This window comes from Entelurus aequoreus, linkage group LG07 (assembly GCF_033978785.1).
Source record: "Entelurus aequoreus isolate RoL-2023_Sb linkage group LG07, RoL_Eaeq_v1.1, whole genome shotgun sequence".
In the NCBI taxonomy this organism is placed as follows: Eukaryota; Metazoa; Chordata; class Actinopteri; order Syngnathiformes; family Syngnathidae; genus Entelurus; species Entelurus aequoreus.
In genome coordinates, this window is record NC_084737.1 from 20,018,649 (window position 1) to 20,036,956 (window position 18,308).

The 18,308-nt window shown below is 38.2% G+C and overlaps 2 protein-coding genes across 2 annotated transcripts; both read left to right on the forward strand.

The window, feature by feature from the left end:
• Positions 1-3,082: 3,082 nt before the first annotated feature.
• LOC133653486 (zinc finger protein 419-like) lies at positions 3,083-8,888 on the forward strand. Its single transcript, XM_062052805.1, has 2 exons — positions 3,083-3,202; positions 6,873-8,888. The coding sequence occupies exon 2, from the start codon at positions 6,886-6,888 to the stop codon at positions 8,092-8,094; it is 1,209 nt and encodes a 402-aa protein (XP_061908789.1). The 5' UTR covers positions 3,083-3,202; positions 6,873-6,885; the 3' UTR covers positions 8,095-8,888.
• A 2,675-nt stretch (positions 8,889-11,563) lies between these two features.
• On the forward strand, positions 11,564-17,770 carry LOC133652982 (small nuclear ribonucleoprotein G). Its single transcript, XM_062051956.1, has 4 exons — positions 11,564-11,700; positions 14,293-14,315; positions 14,917-15,041; positions 17,608-17,770. The coding sequence occupies exons 1-4, from the start codon at positions 11,669-11,671 to the stop codon at positions 17,656-17,658; spliced, it is 231 nt and encodes a 76-aa protein (XP_061907940.1). The 5' UTR covers positions 11,564-11,668; the 3' UTR covers positions 17,659-17,770.
• Positions 17,771-18,308: the final 538 nt, after the last annotated feature.

An 18,308-nucleotide genomic window follows, 5' to 3' on the forward strand; every position in this document is an offset into this window, starting at 1 on the left:
AAGTAAAGGGTGCATGATAAACCTGAGATATCCAGCTGGCTTTAAGTTTGTGTTGGTTGTCTTTACAGAGATGTGTTTCTTGTAAGAATAAAACATCTGCTTTTAATGAATTTAAGTGTGAAAAAACCTTCCCTGCTTTAATATTTTTAGCTAAACCCCTGACGTTCCATGAAACTAGTGTAATTTTTTTCTTATAAGTTGACATTAAAGTTTTTTAGGGTATTTTATCTTTACGTGAAAAAAAACCTTAGTAATTGGCAAGTTGAAATATAATTGTGCACCTCGTTCCTCCACATTCATGCTCAGATTCACACATACACAACACTCACACCCCATTGTTCCCCACTCCCTCTGTCCCCATCGTGTGTAGTTCGATGTTTTGGAGTGAAATCTCCATGGTGATGTTATCCATACGACATCGTGTTGGTCGATTCCCCAGTCCAAAAGTCCCCCACCCCCATCTTCAGGCACAGGGCGCATGCTAGTAGTTGCGTTCACTGCTCCAAGCACTAGCTCAGCAGCGAAGTGTTTTCTTTTTTTTTTCCCTGCGTCCTCCGGTGAAATAAACATCAGTGAAAAAAGTGTATTTCTGCTTTATGCTTATCATAAGCCTTGTGTGGTGGAGCCGTTATTGATGATTATCCACTAAGATGTTTTATAATGAAAGTCTTAGTGTCTGTAGGAGAGGTAAACACCTTTACCTGGTCGTTGTACTCCACATGCAGGCGAGCTGGAAAACGTAGCATAAACTTGATTTCCTTCTCCCGCAGCGTGTTCATTACCTCTCGAAAGGCCCGTCTTTGCGCTGTCACCTCGGCAGTGTAGTCTGGAAACAGGAACACATGCAGGCCGTTGTAGATCAGCTCCTGGTCGCGGCTCAGTCGAAGAAGTAGCTCCTTGTCCTGGTAGAAGTGTGTCCTTGCGATGATGCTCCTGGGGCGCTTGCCGTCACCATAGCGAGCGAGCGGGACACGGTGCGCGCGGTCCACCACCACTGGCTTGGAGAAGTTACTCGCTCCAAACAACTTTGGTATCAGGTCCGCAACGAAATCCGTAAGTCTTCCCTTTTCTTCTTGCTCTGGTATCCCGACTATTTTTAAGTTATTACGTCTTGAGCGCCCTTCCAATTCGTCAATTTTAGCTGCCAATTTCTCATTGCTCTTCTGCATTTCAGTCAGTTTTTGTTCGAGCGCTTCGATGCGGCGCTCATGTTCGGAACCTTGCTGCTGCATGTCCTCCACTCTGTTGGTCAATGCCGCTTGCTTGCTTGTAAGAGCCTCAAGCTTTTCCTCAAGCATGTCAAAACGTTTGTTGATAGACTCGAGTATTTTATCCAGCAACTTCTCCAAAGTTGATGACGCCATCTCAGCGCCAGCCTCAAGCTCGTTTATGGCCACAGGTGACTCTAATTGCTTCCCTCTTCGTGTCTTGGGCATAATTATTCTTATGTTGTCTTGATAGAGTATAACTCACCCAGAGTGATAGGCATGCATATAGTTAGCCAAGAGTTGTAAGTTTTAAATTAAAAAAAAAAGCAGAATTTGAGTTAAATCTTAAAGTTTTCACCGGAGTTACCGCAGAGGCAAACTACTGCTTGCGCATCTTAGCCACGCCTGTTAGCGCCATCTTTTGACACTTCTTCCAATTATGCAACTTAACTTAATTGGTCCAAAAAATATTTTTTTGCAAATCAATAGTTATAATCTGTAAATAATGAGCCGTTGCTTCGTAAAACTCAGCAGGGTAACCGTAATATTCCATGTCAGCAGGTGGCAGCAGGTAGTTAATTGCTTTGTAAAAGTCGGAATGTGTCGGGTGAGATGAGGATAGTTTGTTGTGATCCCAATATGCAGACCACAGCGGGAGGCAGTGTGCAGGTAAAAAGGTATGTAATGCTTAAACCAAAAATGAACGAAAGGAAAAGGCAATGGCTGCGCAAAACTAAAGTAAAACTGAACTGGCTACAAAGTAAACAGAAACAGAATGCTGGATGACAGCAAAAACTTACGGCGTCCACAAAGTACATCCGTACATGACATGACAATCAACAATGTCCCCACAAAGAAGGATAGCGACAACATAAATAGCCTTGCTTGCTAAGACATGGCCAATGCGCGGGATAGCGCTCAAAGGAAGACATGAAAGTGCTTTGATTGATTGATTGAGACTTTTATTAGTAGATTGCACAGTACAGTACATATTCCGTACAATCGACCACTAAATGGTAACACCCGAATAGGTTTTTCAACTTGTTTAAGTCGGGGTCCACGTAAATCAATTAATGGAATAAATATATACTATCAGCATAATACAGTCATCATACAAGTTAATCATCAGAGTATATACATTGAATTATTTACATTATTTACAATCATAAATATAAATATCATGCTACAGGAAAACACCATCAAAACAGGAAGGGCCACCAAAATAACAGCCCAATACAAAAACTAAAGCACTACACACAAGAAAACACTAACAAACTCAAAATAAGGCACGACGACCTGGTGGAGTTTCATTTTTTTTTACGTTTTCTGCTGGTGGTGTGCCTTTTTATTGAAACTTGTATTAGTAGATTGCACAGTTCAGTACATATTCCGTACAATAGACCAATAAATGGTAACACCGAATACGTTTTTCAACTTGTTTAAGTCGGGGTCCACGTTAATCAATTCGGATTTTTTAATGAAAAAAATGTGCCTCAAAACAAGTTGAAAAACACTGCTCTGGATATTGTGAATGGGAAAATCTTTAAACATTTTTCATGGCTCAAAAAGTCGGGAAAACTCCAGCAGCGTGTCAGGAAGTTATGTTTGCGCATGCGCAAACGGATCAGCATGAGTGACAGCCACGGCATTTTTTTTAACATGTCCGTTTGTTCTACCACGGCCACAACTAGACGGATTTTACTCCCAGAGATTTGATTAGTTGTGGAATTGAACTTTCGTTCATGCGTATAAGTGATAATGTTAAATAAACCGGACTGTCACAGCCATTAATAATAATGACTTGGCGAGCTCAACGCTGATTGGATGTCAGTCGGTGAGGTCACCGAAGTTATCCTCTATACTTGTAACGCCCCCGTCAACTTTGCCTAAGCAGTAGAAGTGGTAATTTTTGTTGACTAAAACTGTTTGTCACACGGTGCAAACTTTTCTCTTCGACCACACTTCTGTCAAAAAGCATGTGTTAGTGTGTCCAGGTAAGATACAACCTCCATCTGTTTCTGCACCGAAGACGCTGCTATGCTCAACGTGTTTATATTGCTAGCGTTAGCCACATGCTAGTGTTAGCAAACGCGGCGCTTCGTGGTCTCTTCGAACGACATAGTTGTTGTTTTCTCACTTCAAGCTACTTGGTTTGCTCATTTTAATGTGAGATACGCGAGGGAGAAAGAGAAGCTAGGCAAACGTGCTGAACTTGTGTAACTTTAACGCTGCGGAGTTAAGTAGAGATGTGACGTTCGCGAACGATTAGAGTCTTTTGAACGGCTCTTTTAGGTGAACGATGGGAACCGATTCGCGGTTGTGAGCCGTTCGTTTGGGGGCATTTTCTATGCAGGTGCAGATACAGCGTCGCCCGACTGATTGAATTGATTTAAACTTTTATTAGTAGATTGCACAGTTCAGTACATATTCCGTACAATTGACCACCAAATGGTAACACCTAGTGATGGGTTGATGAGGCGTCATGAAGCGTTTCGACACATTGCAAAACTGTATTGATACTGTGTCACTAAATACTGACATCTGCTGGACATTAAAAATCCCTACAGGCAACTTATGGACCGACTCAACTGACACTGATTTTATGACCTAGTATATACAATAATATAAACCAAGTCATTGTATTTCATTTAGGATTATTTCATATCTTCATTTAGATAAAAATATATTTGTATCTTTTTTAGATACAGTCAATAGATAATGTGAACATGTTCATAACATGGAAATCTAAGAGAACGTGTTGTGAATGAGGATGTTGAGGACCGGGATTTTTATTTTTATTTTTACACATTTTTATTAAAAAAAACGGTTTTTTCAACGTATTAAATTTTAGACGATTTCTCTTCGTAGTTATTATTTCTCCGGCTGTAGAAAAGACCCGCTCACAGGGCACAGAGGAGGCGTCAGTGCGACACAGTTTGCGTATCGGTCACGTGACCGAAATGGCTCATGATCGGTCACGTGACTTTCTCAAAGCGGTACACGCACCGACACAGGGTTTTGCTCTATGAGCTCGACGCATCGGTGTTGCCGGCCGGACCCATCACTAGTAACACCCGAATAAGTTTTTCAACTTGTTTAAGTCGGGGTTCACGTAATCAATTCACGGCAACTAAAATAGGAAATAAACGGTAGTAATAATAGCCGCTTTAAAACTCCCGACGTTTATTATTACCCTATAAATTAAAATGATCGAAAAACAGGGATTGATATCCTCACGTTGATAAAATAATGGAGACCAAGTAGTGTTAGCTTCCTAGCTAGCTTAAATGCTAACAAGCTAGAAATAAAGTTCTTCCGAAGGACTTCCAAAAGTTATTTGTGTTCACGTCTGAAGATGAGAACCACAGAAGGCCGTATGATTTTAAACATCCAAGAGTGCGAACAAATTTGAAACAAATGTGCTTGTCTGTTGCTGGTGTGAAAGCATGGAATTCTCTAAACAAAGACTTAAAAAGTTGCAAGAATATCTTTGAATTTAAAAAGAGTTACAAAAAGAGACAACTGGAATTATATCAAACTGTTTTTGATTTTGATTGGACGTGTCATTTTGAAAATGCTTAAACGAAAATTAAAAGTATGTTGGAGTTCGGGTGTTGGTGGAGGGAACAGTGATAAAGTCATCTAAAATAGTTTGTGTTAAAAAGGGGGAAGATAAATATAAGATTACTATTCTTCCATCTGCTCCTTTCTGATCATGGAAATGTATAAGAAACAAAAACAATGAAAGTGTCAACTGTATATGGCTTGTATATACGCATTTTCATGAAAGGAATACAAATTGATGATGATGATGATGGTGAAACATGTTAACAAGAGACATTAACGTATTTCCCAATTAAAAACGTCATATTTTAATCAAAGTTTGTACAAACACATTACTGCCTAAACAACTAGCGGGACGTCACATTAACCAAAAGTGTAACAAGTGATTTAAATTTACAAAACCAGTGAAGTTGGCACGTTGTGTAAATTGTAAATAAAACCAAATCCAATTATTTGCTAATCCTTTTCAACCTATATTCAATTGCATAGACTGCAACGACTACATACTTAAGGTTCGAACAAAGAAACTTTTTTTTTTGTTGCAAATATTAGCGCATTTGGAATTTGATGCCTGCAACATGTTTCAAAAAAGCTGGCAAAAGTGGCAAAAAAGACTGAGAAAGTTGAGGAATGCTCTTCAAACCCTTATTTGGAACATCCCACAGGTGAACAGGCTAATTGGGAACAGGTGGTTGCCATGATTGGGTATAAAAGCAGCTTCCATGAAATGCTCAGTCATTCACAAACAAGGATGGGGCGAGGGTCACCACTTTGTGAACAAATGCGTGAGCAAATTGTCGAACAGTTTAAGAACAACATTTCTCAACGAGCTATTACAAGGAATTTAGGGATTTCAGCATCTGTGGTCCGTGATATCATCAAAAGGTTCAGAGAATCTAGAGAAATCACTGCACGTAAGCGTAATAAACATTGAATGCCCGAGACCTTCGATCCCTCGGGCGGTATTGCATCAAAAAGCGACATCAGTGTGTAAAGGATATCACCACATGGGCTCAGGAACTCTTCAGAAAACCACTGTCAGTAACAACAGTTTGTCGCTACATCTGTTAGTGCAAGTTAAAACTCTATGCAAAGCCAAAGCCATTTATCAACAACACCCAGAAGCGCCGCCGGCTTCGCTGGGCCCGAGCTCATATAAGATGGACTGATGAAAAGTGTTCTGTGGTCTGACGAGTCCATATTTCAAATTGTTTTTGGAAACTGTGGACGTTGTGTCCTCCGGACCAAAGAGGAAAAGAACCATCCGGATTGTTGTAGGCGCAAAGTTCAAAAGCCAGCACTTGTGATGGTATTGGGGCGTATTAGTGCCCAAGGCATGGGTAACTTACACATCTGTGAAGGCACCATTAATGCTGAAAAGTACATACAGGTTTTGGAGCAACATATGTTGCCATCCAAGCAACGTTATCATGCTTATTTCAGCAAGACAATGCCAAGCCACATTCTGCAAGACTTCATGTTAAAAGAGTGCGGGTACTAGAATGACCTGCCTGTAGTCCAGCCCGTTCTCCTATTGAAAATGTGTGGCGCATTATGAGGCGTAAAATACCACAACGGAGACCCCGGACTGTTGAACAATTTAAGCTGTACATCAAGCAAGAATAGGAAAGATTTCCACCTGAAAAGCTTAAAAAATTGGTCTCCTCAGTTCTCAAACGTTTACTGAATGTTGTAAAAAGGAAAGGCCATGTAACACAGTGGTAAAAATACCATATCCGTACGAGTAAAAACGCTATGGACGGCGAGAAGACTAAATGGCACTTTGACTTCCGGTTGAAAGCGCTAAATGGAAGGCGCCATAGCACTAAATGATGGCGCCATAACACGAACAATAAAACACCTTCTTTGTGTATTTGCTTGTTGTTTTAAACTATTTTTATTATGGCTGTCAGCAAAGAAAAATCCATAAATCCGCGGCACCGGCTTATAAGCCACAGGGTGCGTAGTGTAGGGGAAAAAAGTAGCGGTTTGTAGTCTGGAATTTACGGTATAGTGATCAAGTCTTTTGAACGGCTCGCTTAAATGAATGCCATCTATACCATGGAGAATACCACCTCATTTCTCAAATGTTCTGCCTAGGTGGGAAGCATGGATGGCGTCCGGAGTGCTTCAAGTCCCCAGGAGTCATTTGTCTACAACAACGGGGACACTGTTGCATCAGCCTGAATGTGTCCGTCCAGAATGTTCCGTAAGCCTCGGTGACGCCACGGAGCTGCCGATCCGCCGGGAAGCAAAATGCACCTTATCGGAGCTCGCCCCGTGCCCTTTCTGCGGGCCGGGGTCCTCCTTGCAGCATCACGAGTGCGATCGGACTTGCCTCGCAGTGCCACCTGCACGCATGATTGACATACCCAGCCCCGTGAGGTCGCCCAGCGGACGCCCTCGCCATGCGGGCAGTAGCCCAGATGGGTGCGCTCCGTGCGGGGGACACGCTGACATGCCGTGTCCCCCGCAGGATATCTACAGGGAACCGTCTCATCTTGCGGACGCCAGGCGCACAGAACTCTCTCCGCCGACTTGTGAGGACTCGGAAGTCTCCGGACCCGGTAGACCTCAGGTCTGTCCGAGGACCTTCCGTGCAGAGGTAGAACTGAAGAGCGCCCGCAGAGAGGTCCGGGTGGCTCCACTCATTGGGTCCAAAAAGCCGACCGGTGGCGTTGCTCCTGGTTCTAGAATGTTCTTCAGGTCCGCCTCGGAGTTCTGCGCGTTCAGGAAAGCCAAGCAAACTATGAAAGCGCGCACGAAGGGAAAGTCCGCCAGCGAGACGACGACGACGCTGCAGCGCAGGCAGAAGAAATCTTACCCGTGCCGAGTCTGCGGCAAGCTCTTCCTCCACCATCTGTCTCTGGACGCTCACTACACGGCCACCTCGTGTGTCGGCGCCGCGCACAAAAGCAAGGCCAAAGAGGCCCACTTAACCGAACACACTCCGAACCATCGGGCGAAGACCGGCCTACCCGGGAGGCCTACGAAGGCGGAGGAGGCGCGGCTTGACTTCCCCTGCCCCTCATGCACCAAAGTCTTCCCGCTGCAGTCGCAGCTGAGGGAGCACGCCCAGCTGCACGACTCCTCCCAGGCCAGCAGGGAGTGCAGCGTGTGCGCGCAGGAGGTGCACGCCTTCAAGCGGGCGCCGTCCAGGAGAAAGCGCTCCTACCACTGCCTGCCTTGCCGGGAGGGCTTCTCTGCGCTCGACTCCTTCCTGGAGCATTGTCAGGAGCACCTGCGAGCCCGGGGGGATGAGGAGGAGGAGGAGGAAGAGGACGGCGTCGTCATGGCGGGGTACAAACATCAAGACGGCTAAGCCTGAGGGACTCCTTCAGGGACTCCTGTTCTGGGGTGGTCCGATACGATGTGGATATTGGTTTGATAGCAGCAAAAAACTTATATCTGACGGTATTGGCTTGCATGGAAAATGTGCGATACAAGCAGTCCTGCGGCGTGCTTACTTGTGTGATATCATGTGCGATACAAGCAGTCCTGCGGCGTGCTTACTTGTGTGATATCATGTGCGATACAAGCAGCCCTGCAGCGTGCTTACTTGTGTGCGATACAAGCAGTCCTGCAGCGTGCTTACTTGTGTGATATCATGTGCGATACAAGCAGTCCTGCAGTGTGCTTACTTGTGTGCAATACAAGTAGTCCTGCAGTGTGCTTACTTGTGTGTGATATCATGTGCGATACAAGCAGCCCTGCAGCGTGCTTACTTGTGTGCGATACAAGCAGCCCTGCAGCGTGCTTACTTGTGTCCAATACAAGCAGTCCTGCAGCGTGCTTACTTGTGTGATATCATGTGCGATACTAGCAGTCCTGCAGTGTGCTTACTTGTGGGTGGTATCATGTGCGAGACAAGCAGTCCTGCAGCGTGTTTACTTGTAAGATATCACATGCGATACAAGCAGCCCTGCAGCGTGCTTACTTGTGTGTGATATCACGTGCGATACAAGCAGTCCTGCAGCATGCTTACTTGTGTGTGTGATGTCACGTGCGATACAAGTGTACGATGTGCTTGAATTGGCCGTTAGTTTTCAAAAAGCTGCTGGGAAATAAGTTTTGTTTTCGAAAATGATGAAATACATTATGTTGTTTTTTTTTGCCGTCATTAAACTGCCTCAAATGATTTTGCTTGTGTTATTTGTGTCTAATATGCTTAGCTTTTATTTGACATACAAATGCATTATTCCACTTTAACGTTACTAACCTGCACATATCGAGGACAACATGAAACCTGTGTCCCAGCTGTTGCTATCATTTTCACCTTTTATTATTTAAATAAATGCATCATGGTGCAGTTTTCAGGTATTATGTTTACATAAATTAAGAAGAATGTGTGACAAAGATTACTGACAAAGTCTAAGGTCAGTGTCAGGTTTGGTCACTGAAATTTCGCTTCTTGAAGGGGAATTAAAAAAACAAAACGATTTGAGTTATATGAATTTTATTTTGAAATACAGAAAACTATAATTTGAAAAAAAACAAATGTATTTTTCAGTGCCGAATAGAAATAATTACACTTTTAAGAACGACTCAGTTTTCATTTTAGACTTGATGTAACAAAAGTTTAGGTTACCGCCTAGCAAAAACAGACCAAAGCAGATATATATAAAAAAAAAAATATATCACCGGAACCGGAAGTTGATGTAAACAATGTCGCGGTTCGGCCTGTCGGAACAAATAGTGTGTTGTGGTATCCTGTATTTGTATATAAAAAATTAAGAATATATTATTCTATCATCATTTGGTCTTTCTGACGCAGAATACAACGCAACATTGTTTTCTTTTTTAATAAATGGTGGCCGTGTCTTTAACCACTTCCGGTTCCGCAATATTACTTTTTGGTCCGTTTTTTTTCGTCCAGTGAGTTTTATTTTTGTTGTATGAAATCTAAAATCTAAATGAAATCGTTTTTCGTTTTCTAGTTTTTGCCATTTGACACGAAAAAAGAACGATATTTGTTTTTGTATTGGAAAATGAACTTGAGACGATCAGTGTATGGTTTGGTCATTTGATTTCCTTTTCGTCAATGGATAGCAGAAACACCATAGCAACTGGTTTAATTTAATTTAATTTTTAAATGCAAAAAAATAAAGAAACGTTCTTTTTTGTCGAAGATCAATAACTGCATTTAAAACTGCTGTGATTTAAATTTTATATTTCATAGAAGAAAAAATTAAATGCAGCTGAGATAGGCTCCAGCATGCCCCGCAACCCCGTGAGGGACAAGCGGTAGGAACTAGATGGATGGATGGAAAATCCCCAGTTAACAGAAACGAAAAAGAGACCAAAACGGATGTTTCATTTGCAGACACCGAAAGTTTGTATTTTCAAAGTAAAACATGGCATAATTACTATAATTTTATTTTAATATACAGAAAACTATAATCGAATTTTTTTTTTCAGTGACAAATATAAATAATTACACCTTAAGGACGACTTGGTTTTCATTTTAGACATGATATAGCAATATTTTAGGTTACCGCTTTGCAAAAACAGACCAAAGCAGATGTTTGTTTTGTTTTTGTATCACCGGAACCGGAAATTGATGTAAACAACGTCGTGGTTCGGCTTGCCAGAACAAGTAATGTGTGGTTGTATCTTGTGTTTATATATATATGAACTTAAGAATATATTATCATATCACCATTTGGTCTTTTTGACGCAGAATACAACACCACATTTTTTATTTTATAAAGGTCGGCCTGTCTTTAACCACTTCCGATTCCGCAAAATTACTTTTTGGTCAGTTTTTTTCGTCCTGTGAGTTTTATTTTTGTTGTATGAAATCTAAAATCTAAATGAAATCGTTTTTAGACCTAGTTATTGCTCTTTGACACACAAAAAAGAACACTATTTGTTTTTGTATTGGAAAATTAACTTGAGACGATCAGTGTATGGTTTGGTCATTTGATTTCCTTTTTGTCAATGGATAGCAGAAACACCGTAACGACTGGTTTATTTTAATTTAATTTTAAAATGCAAAAAAAAACCACACAAAAAACAGCGTTGTTCTTGTTTGTTGTGAAAGATTAATAACTGCATTTAGAACCGGTGTGATTTTTATTTTATATTTCATAAAATGAAAAAATAAATCCTCAGTCAACAGAAACGAAAAAAACAGACCAAAACGGATTTCATTTGCAGACACCGGAAGTTTTTTTTTTTCAAAGTGAAAGATGGGATACTTACAATGGTACCCGTTTGCCTGTGATTCGGTCTAAAATGTATTTGGAACCCAACACATGAATTATTTTGGACATGGAAAATGAAAAATAGCATTTACAGAAATCTACGTACATAAACAAAAAAAACGAAAACAAAAAACAGACCGGAAGTAGCAATTTTAAAGAAAGTGCCGCAGATTCGAAAAATACTGTAAGATAGTGTTGTATCATGCGTGATCAAATACTTGATTGCCTCCACCTTCGTGTGATATGTGCGTAGAGATTTATTCGTTTGGCCGTGTCTAAAATCATTTCTGTGTGGCAACAAATACATTTTAGACAAGCACACGGGTACCAAAACAGCCATGCTTTTACTTTACAGTGTCAGAATTATCTTTTGCACTTTAAAAACAAATCAAAATAAACCAATCATTTCATTTTCCACTCATAAAAATACAATTCAATGACCAATACTGACCTGTTTGCCACATTTGGGTTCGTCGGTTACTGCCAGGTGGCGTAGTGGCCAACTAAATCCGAGAGAGGGCGTCACCTGAACTGAACGTACATCAGTGACGTTGTGTTCTTACGAAGAAGAAGTTAGAAGCACTTCCGGTCGCTCAGCGCGCACGCGACGTTTTTTTCATTCGGCGGTTGAGTGAAACTAAAAAGGCAACGAGCCTCCTTGTCTGAAGGCGAACAAACACATACACAAAGATGAGTAAGGCACACCCGCCTGAGCTAAAAAAGTAAGTTTTTTTTTTACTCCCACGGCGACTTTTACCACACGTATACGGTTTGAATTGACTAATAATGGCCACGCAGCTCGCGCGCCGTTTTGGACTAAACAAGCTAGCAGTTAGCATATATCCACTTAGCATCTGTAATGTGATCATGTTAATATTCCTAATATGTTACAGCATATATTCCCTTAGCATCTGTAATGTGATCATGTTAATATCCCTAATATGTTACAGCATATATTCCCTTAGCATCTGTAATGTGACCATGTTAATAATCCTAACAATTATATTACAGTATAAACATTCACTTGGCATCTGTAATGTGATCATGGTAATATTCCTAATATATTACAGAATATATTCCCTTAGCATCTGTAATGTGATCATGTTAATATTCCTAATATATTACAGCATAAACATTCACTTGGCATCTGTAATGTGATCATGTTAATATTCCTAATATATTACAGCATATTCTTTCAATTAGCATCTGTAAAGTGATCATATTAATATTCCTAATATATTACAGCATATATATCCACTTAGCATCTGTAATGTGGTCATAATAATATTTCTAACAATATTGTACAGCATATACTTTCACTTAGCATCTGCAATGTGATCATTTTAATATTCCTAAAATATTACAGCATATATTCCCTTAGCATCTGTAATGTGATCATATTAATATTTCTAACAATATATTACAGCATATACATTCACTTAGCATCTGTAATGTGATCGTATTAATATTCCTAAAATATTACAGCATATATTCCCTTAGCATCTGTAATGTGATCAATATTTCCAACAATATATTACAGCATATACATTCACCTAGCATCTGTAATTTGATTTAATTAATATTCCTAATATATTACAGCATATACACTCACTTAGGATCTGTAATGTAATCGCATTAATTTGCCTACTAAAATATTACAGCATATACATTCACTTAGCATCTGTAATGTGATCAGGTTATTATTCCGAAAATATTAGTTGTATTCCGTTAGCATCTGTAATATGATCATGTTATTATTCCTAAAATATTACAGCATATATTCCCTTAGCATCTGTAATGTGATCATATTAATATTCCTAATATATTACAGCATAAATTCCCTTAGTATTTGTAATCTGATCATATTAATATTTCTAATATATTACATCATAGACACTCACTTAGCATCTGTAATGTAATCGCATTAATTTTCCTACTAAAATATTACAGCATATACATTCACTTAGCATCTGTAATTGTGTTCATATTGATATTTCTAACAATATTTTACAGCATATACATTCCCTTAGCATCTGTAATGTGATCATATTAATATTCCTAATATATTACAGCATATATATTCACTTAGCATCTGTAATGTGATCATAATAATATTTCTAACAATATTCTACAGCATATACATTCACTTAGCATATGGTGGTGGTCGGAGGGGCCGTAGGCGCAAATTGGCAGCCACGCTTCCGTCAGTCTACCCCAGGGCAGCTGTGGCTACGAAAGTAGCTTACCACCACCAGGTGTGAATGAATGATGGGTTTTTAACATGTAAAGCGACTTTGGGTACTTAGAAATCCCAGGTATTATTATTATTATATGTAATGGGATCATATTCATGTTAATATTCCTAATATATTACAGCATATGTATCCACTTAGCATCTGTAATGTGATCATAATAACAATATTTCCAACAATATATTACAGCATATACATTCACTTAGCATCTGTAATGTGGTCGTGTTAATAATCCTAACAATTATATTCCAGTACAAACATTCACTTGGCATCTGTAATGTGATCATGTTAATATTTCTAACAATATATTAGAGCATATACATTCACTTAGCATCTGTAATGTGATCATAATAACAATATTTTCAACAATATATTACAGCATATACATTCACCTAGCATCTGTAATGTGATCTTATTAATATTCCTAATATATTACAGTATATACAACTCACTTAGCATCTGTAATGTAATCGTGTTATGGTAATTTTCCTACTAAAATATTGCAGCATATATTCTCTTAGCATCTGTAATGTGATCATATTAATATTCCTAATATATTACAGCATAAATTCCCTTAGTATTTGTAATCTGATCATATTAATATTTCAACAAACAATATATTACAGTATAAACATTCACTTAGCTGTATTGTGATTATATTAATATTCCTTCTATATTACAGCATATACATTCACTTAGCATCTGTAATGTGATCATAATAATAATATTTCTAACAATATATTACATCATATAAATTCACTTAACATCTGTAATGTGATTATATTAATATCCCTAATATATTACAGCATATACATTCACTTGGCATCTGTAATGTCATCTTATTAATTGTCCTACTAAAATATTACAGCATATACATTCACTTCACTTAGCATCTGTAATTTGATCATGTTATTATTCCTAATATATTACAGCATATATTCCCTTAGCATCTGTAATGTGGTCATATTAATATTTCTAACAATATTATGCAGCATATACATTCACTTGGCCTCTGTAATGTGATCCTAATCATATGCCCATTAATATATTACTTGTTTACAGGTTCATGGACAAGAAGCTTTCACGTAAGTACACCACCACTGGACACACAAACATTTGTAAGACCGTAATAATTGTGGAGAAATATGTGCATGCAATACGAAAGGGTGACCACCAATCATGGTTTTTCGTCGGGTCATTAAATGATGGATATTAGTGCAGCTCCAACAAAATATAAATGGAAATAGGTGTTTGTTAAATAAATATAAAAATATTTTTGCAAGCTATTTTCCTTTATATAGATTTGCTAATATTATGTTGTTGTTTTTTTAGTTATTTGTTCAGTTAGACTTGGAAAAAAAGGTAATATTTTTTCACAGGTATATATATATTTTTTTATTACAGAAGAGATATTTCTATCAGTATTGCATTCCAGCCTATTTAGTTAAAAGTCCAGTATCGTTTTTAACTTTAGCGGTCCCAGTGTCCTGTTTTTTTTTGGTGATCAGAATATGATCACCCTGCTGAATAAGTCCCAATTTCTTATAAATATGGACACGTTGCATTGTATTAAATATTAAAAATGGTGGTCTGTGTTCCATCAGGAGGATCAGAATGAATTTGGAAACAGTATTGAGTGGTTTTGCTTTCAAATGTTAAATAACGATGTGTGTGTGTGGTGTTTAGTAAAGTTGAACGGAGGCAGGCACGTGCAAGGCATCCTGCGAGGATTCGACCCATTTATGAACCTGGTGATGGATGACTGTCTGGAAATGGGACCAATCGGACAGCAGCATACCATCGGCATGGTGGTCAGTATCTCTTTCACGAGGAAGTCATACATTAGAAAACACAAGATCGTATTTGTTGTGTTCTTTTTTGCCATTCGGTTCTCATCCCGGTGCCACCTCGATGTCTAGTGACAGTTATTAAAGCGCCAAATAAATACAATCCAATATTATAATTCTTAACCAAACTGTTTTTTTTTCTCCATTTCGGCATCAACGTTTGTGCAAAGAAGTGCTGTTCATTTTGAATAGTATTGACAAAGGTAGCCATTTAGGTGTGTCCACACACTAGTAAGTACTGTCCGCCCTTGTTAATTTTTCAGAAGTAGAAATCATTAATAACAAATAAAATATTTTCATGGCTTGAGAATAAAAAAGACCTGTTTTCGACCTTCTAAATATATTTTTTTACTTTATGAGAGCCCTTTAGTCATGAAATAACAATCAATCAAATATACTTTGAGATGGGTACCGTTCACATTTGAATCTATAACGGTACCAATTTTCGGTACTTTTGTTTGTTTTAATAAATGATAGTTTTTGATTCCAAAAAATGTTTTTTATGCAAAATTTTTAAAAAATAGCTGATTAGAACTGCCGTCCAGTTGTTGATTTATAAGTTTCATTTGCAAATATGACACTAAGTTGCAATAGTCCATGACGTGTTTTTTTGTTGTTGTTGCGCCCTAAAAAGTGTTAATACTGTAAGTATCGTACTTATTACGCACCAGCTGTTTGACTGAAATGACCATCTAAGTTTTAGTTTCCATTAACACATTTGGAGGAGTGTTGAAATCGCCATGTAAAATCGCTGATGCTAATCAGTAGCTGGTCAACAGCAAAGCCAATGTATATTAGCATCGAGCCAGTGCATTTTTTGGAAAAGTGGAGCACTACTTTTTGATTCACTTGCTTTGTTGGTATGTAACATTGCAACATTACCTAGAAGTACTTTGGCTGAGTTCGCTCTCAGTGCTGCTGGAGTGGTCGCCAAGTGCCGGTAACATGGCACCGTTGGATTTAACATGAATCTGTGCCCGGTATGATTGCTGGGATACGATCAGTGCCAAAACAAGAACCAAATTCAGGACCCATCCCTAAAGTTTAGTAGAGCTTCCTGAGGCTGAGCTAATCAGCGGCTTCCATACTGAACAGCATGCTCTGGTTGGTTTGGACTCCCCTAGTGACCTATATACTGTAGTAATTATATATATTTTTTATTTAGACATATTTATGCTTCGAAAGGCTTAATTTAGGACCAAAAAATTGTGGAATATGCTTTTAGGAAATTACAAAAATATCCCAAAAAATGTGGAACGTGGCAAGGGCAAACTTTATTCCATGAATCTTTGCAAACTGGTGTTTATTTTATGATTCATAGGGATATTGTTAATTAACACTTTCTATACTAATGTAAAATATTGCTACTCATTAAAGTGACGGCGGTGTCCAAGTGAGGAACAAAGTTATGTAGTTGTACTTTTTTTTTTTTTTTTTTACATAACCAACTCAGCTGCAAGCAGATAATGATAATTCCTGCACGTACAAAGTAGGTCTGCTCTTCGTTAGATACATCCATCCATCCATCCATTTTCTACCGCTTGTCCCTTTTGGGGTTAGATACATACATTTTAATAATAATACTTATTTTTATTTTTTAATGCATCGAGACATGGGACAAAATCATACAAAGTACACAGAAATGATGTTTCGAACCATAAAGGAAATACAAGCATTAAAAATGTATTAAGAGCTACTATTTAAATAAAAAGGGGAAAAACAGTGAAAATGTAAGAAAAAAGAGCAAATAATCAGAATTTAATGAGGAAAAGCAGATTTTAAAAAAATGTATAATTATTAATGTACTTTGTCACCTCTAACACTAAGTTGTGTCTTTAAATATGCACATATATTTGTGTGTGTTATATAATTTAAAAAAAAACATTTTGAATTAAGAAGTATGCGGCCATTGTGCTATTTTTTTATTTAAAAAAACAAAAACAAAAAGAGATACATATTTAAAGACAGATCTTTTTGTCAGTTTGTATTATAGGTGACTAAGTATATTATTAATTATTAGTTAGAAGATTACTTCCTCTTTTTTTTTGGTCTTTTTTTCTTACATTTTTACTGTTATTTTTCCCCATGTAAGAATAGAATAATAATAATAGTATGATTGCTAGTATGATTGCGTTATTGCATAACCTAGTATGTCAAAAATTCTGTCTGTACAAAAATATTGTCGTTCAGTTACACATTTAACAGTGTTGATTGTGGTTAGGGTAGTTTTTCAAATTCATAAATTAGTAATTTTTATTTTTTCTAATTAACTTAATTTAATTTATGTTTTAAGTAATATTTATTTTTATTTTGAGAGCTTCTAATATTTTAGGGAGTGTCCAAACTTTTTTTTACCAGGAACCACATACTAAAATGTTTTGGTGGAAAAATGCATGACCCCCTAAACTAAAGTATCGCTATTTTGATTTGAAAATGGATATTACAGCATAAAGATCTTGTATCAGGGTAAATACTGGTTGGAAAAGGCAAGTGTCAGAAGAGTAAAGATGTTTTTGTTTTCATGTTGTAGGTCATCAGAGGTAACAGCATCATCATGTTGGAAGCCTTGGAGAGAGTCTGACAGGAAGAGACATGGTGTCTGTCCATTTTTTTTTTTTACTTTGTTAACAAAAGGACTGTTTTTGTGTAAAATGTTGAATTTGTGAATAAAACATTTTCCTTTGTACTTTGGACCTAAATTTAACATGCGTCGTTTCTTCACACAGCCACAAACTTAAGAGTTTAGAGCAGTGGTTCTTAACCTGGGTTCGATCGAACCCTAAGGGTTCGGTAAGTCGGCCTCAGGGGTTTGGTGGAGCCTCCGCCGTGGAGGTCAAGACACACCCGACTCATCTTGTAAATAAAAACTTATCCCTATCGGCGTACTATTGATACCCCCAAACAATGTTCCCTCTAATTTTCCATCTGATTTGCAGATGTGTAATTTGTTGTGAGTTCATGCACTGTGTTGGTTTTGTTCTTTGAACAAGGTGATGTTCAGGCACAATTCATTTTGTGCTCCAGTAAAAAAAACATACATTTGACGTGAATTTGAATTTTTTAAATTTTATTTATCACTAAAGAAGGGTTCTGTGAATGCGCATATGAAACTGATGGGGTTCGGTACCTCCAACAAGGTTAAGAACCACTGGTTTAGAGTGAGTTTATTTTGGGTTACTTTTAAGTTCTTTCCTGAGTACATTTTTACAGCAAAATTAGAGCCAATGTCAG

Coding starts and splice junctions, on each gene's coding strand:
- LOC133652982 (XM_062051956.1), top strand. CDS start 11,669: ATGAGTAAGGCACACCCGCCTGAGCTAAAAAA. Junction 11,701..14,292: donor CACCCGCCTGAGCTAAAAAA/GTAAGTTTTTTT, acceptor ACTTGTTTACAG/GTTCATGGACAAGAAGCTTT. Junction 14,316..14,916: donor CATGGACAAGAAGCTTTCAC/GTAAGTACACCA, acceptor TGTGGTGTTTAG/TAAAGTTGAACGGAGGCAGG.
- LOC133653486 (XM_062052805.1), top strand. CDS start 6,886: ATGGCGTCCGGAGTGCTTCAAGTCCCCAGGAGTCATTTGTCTACAACA.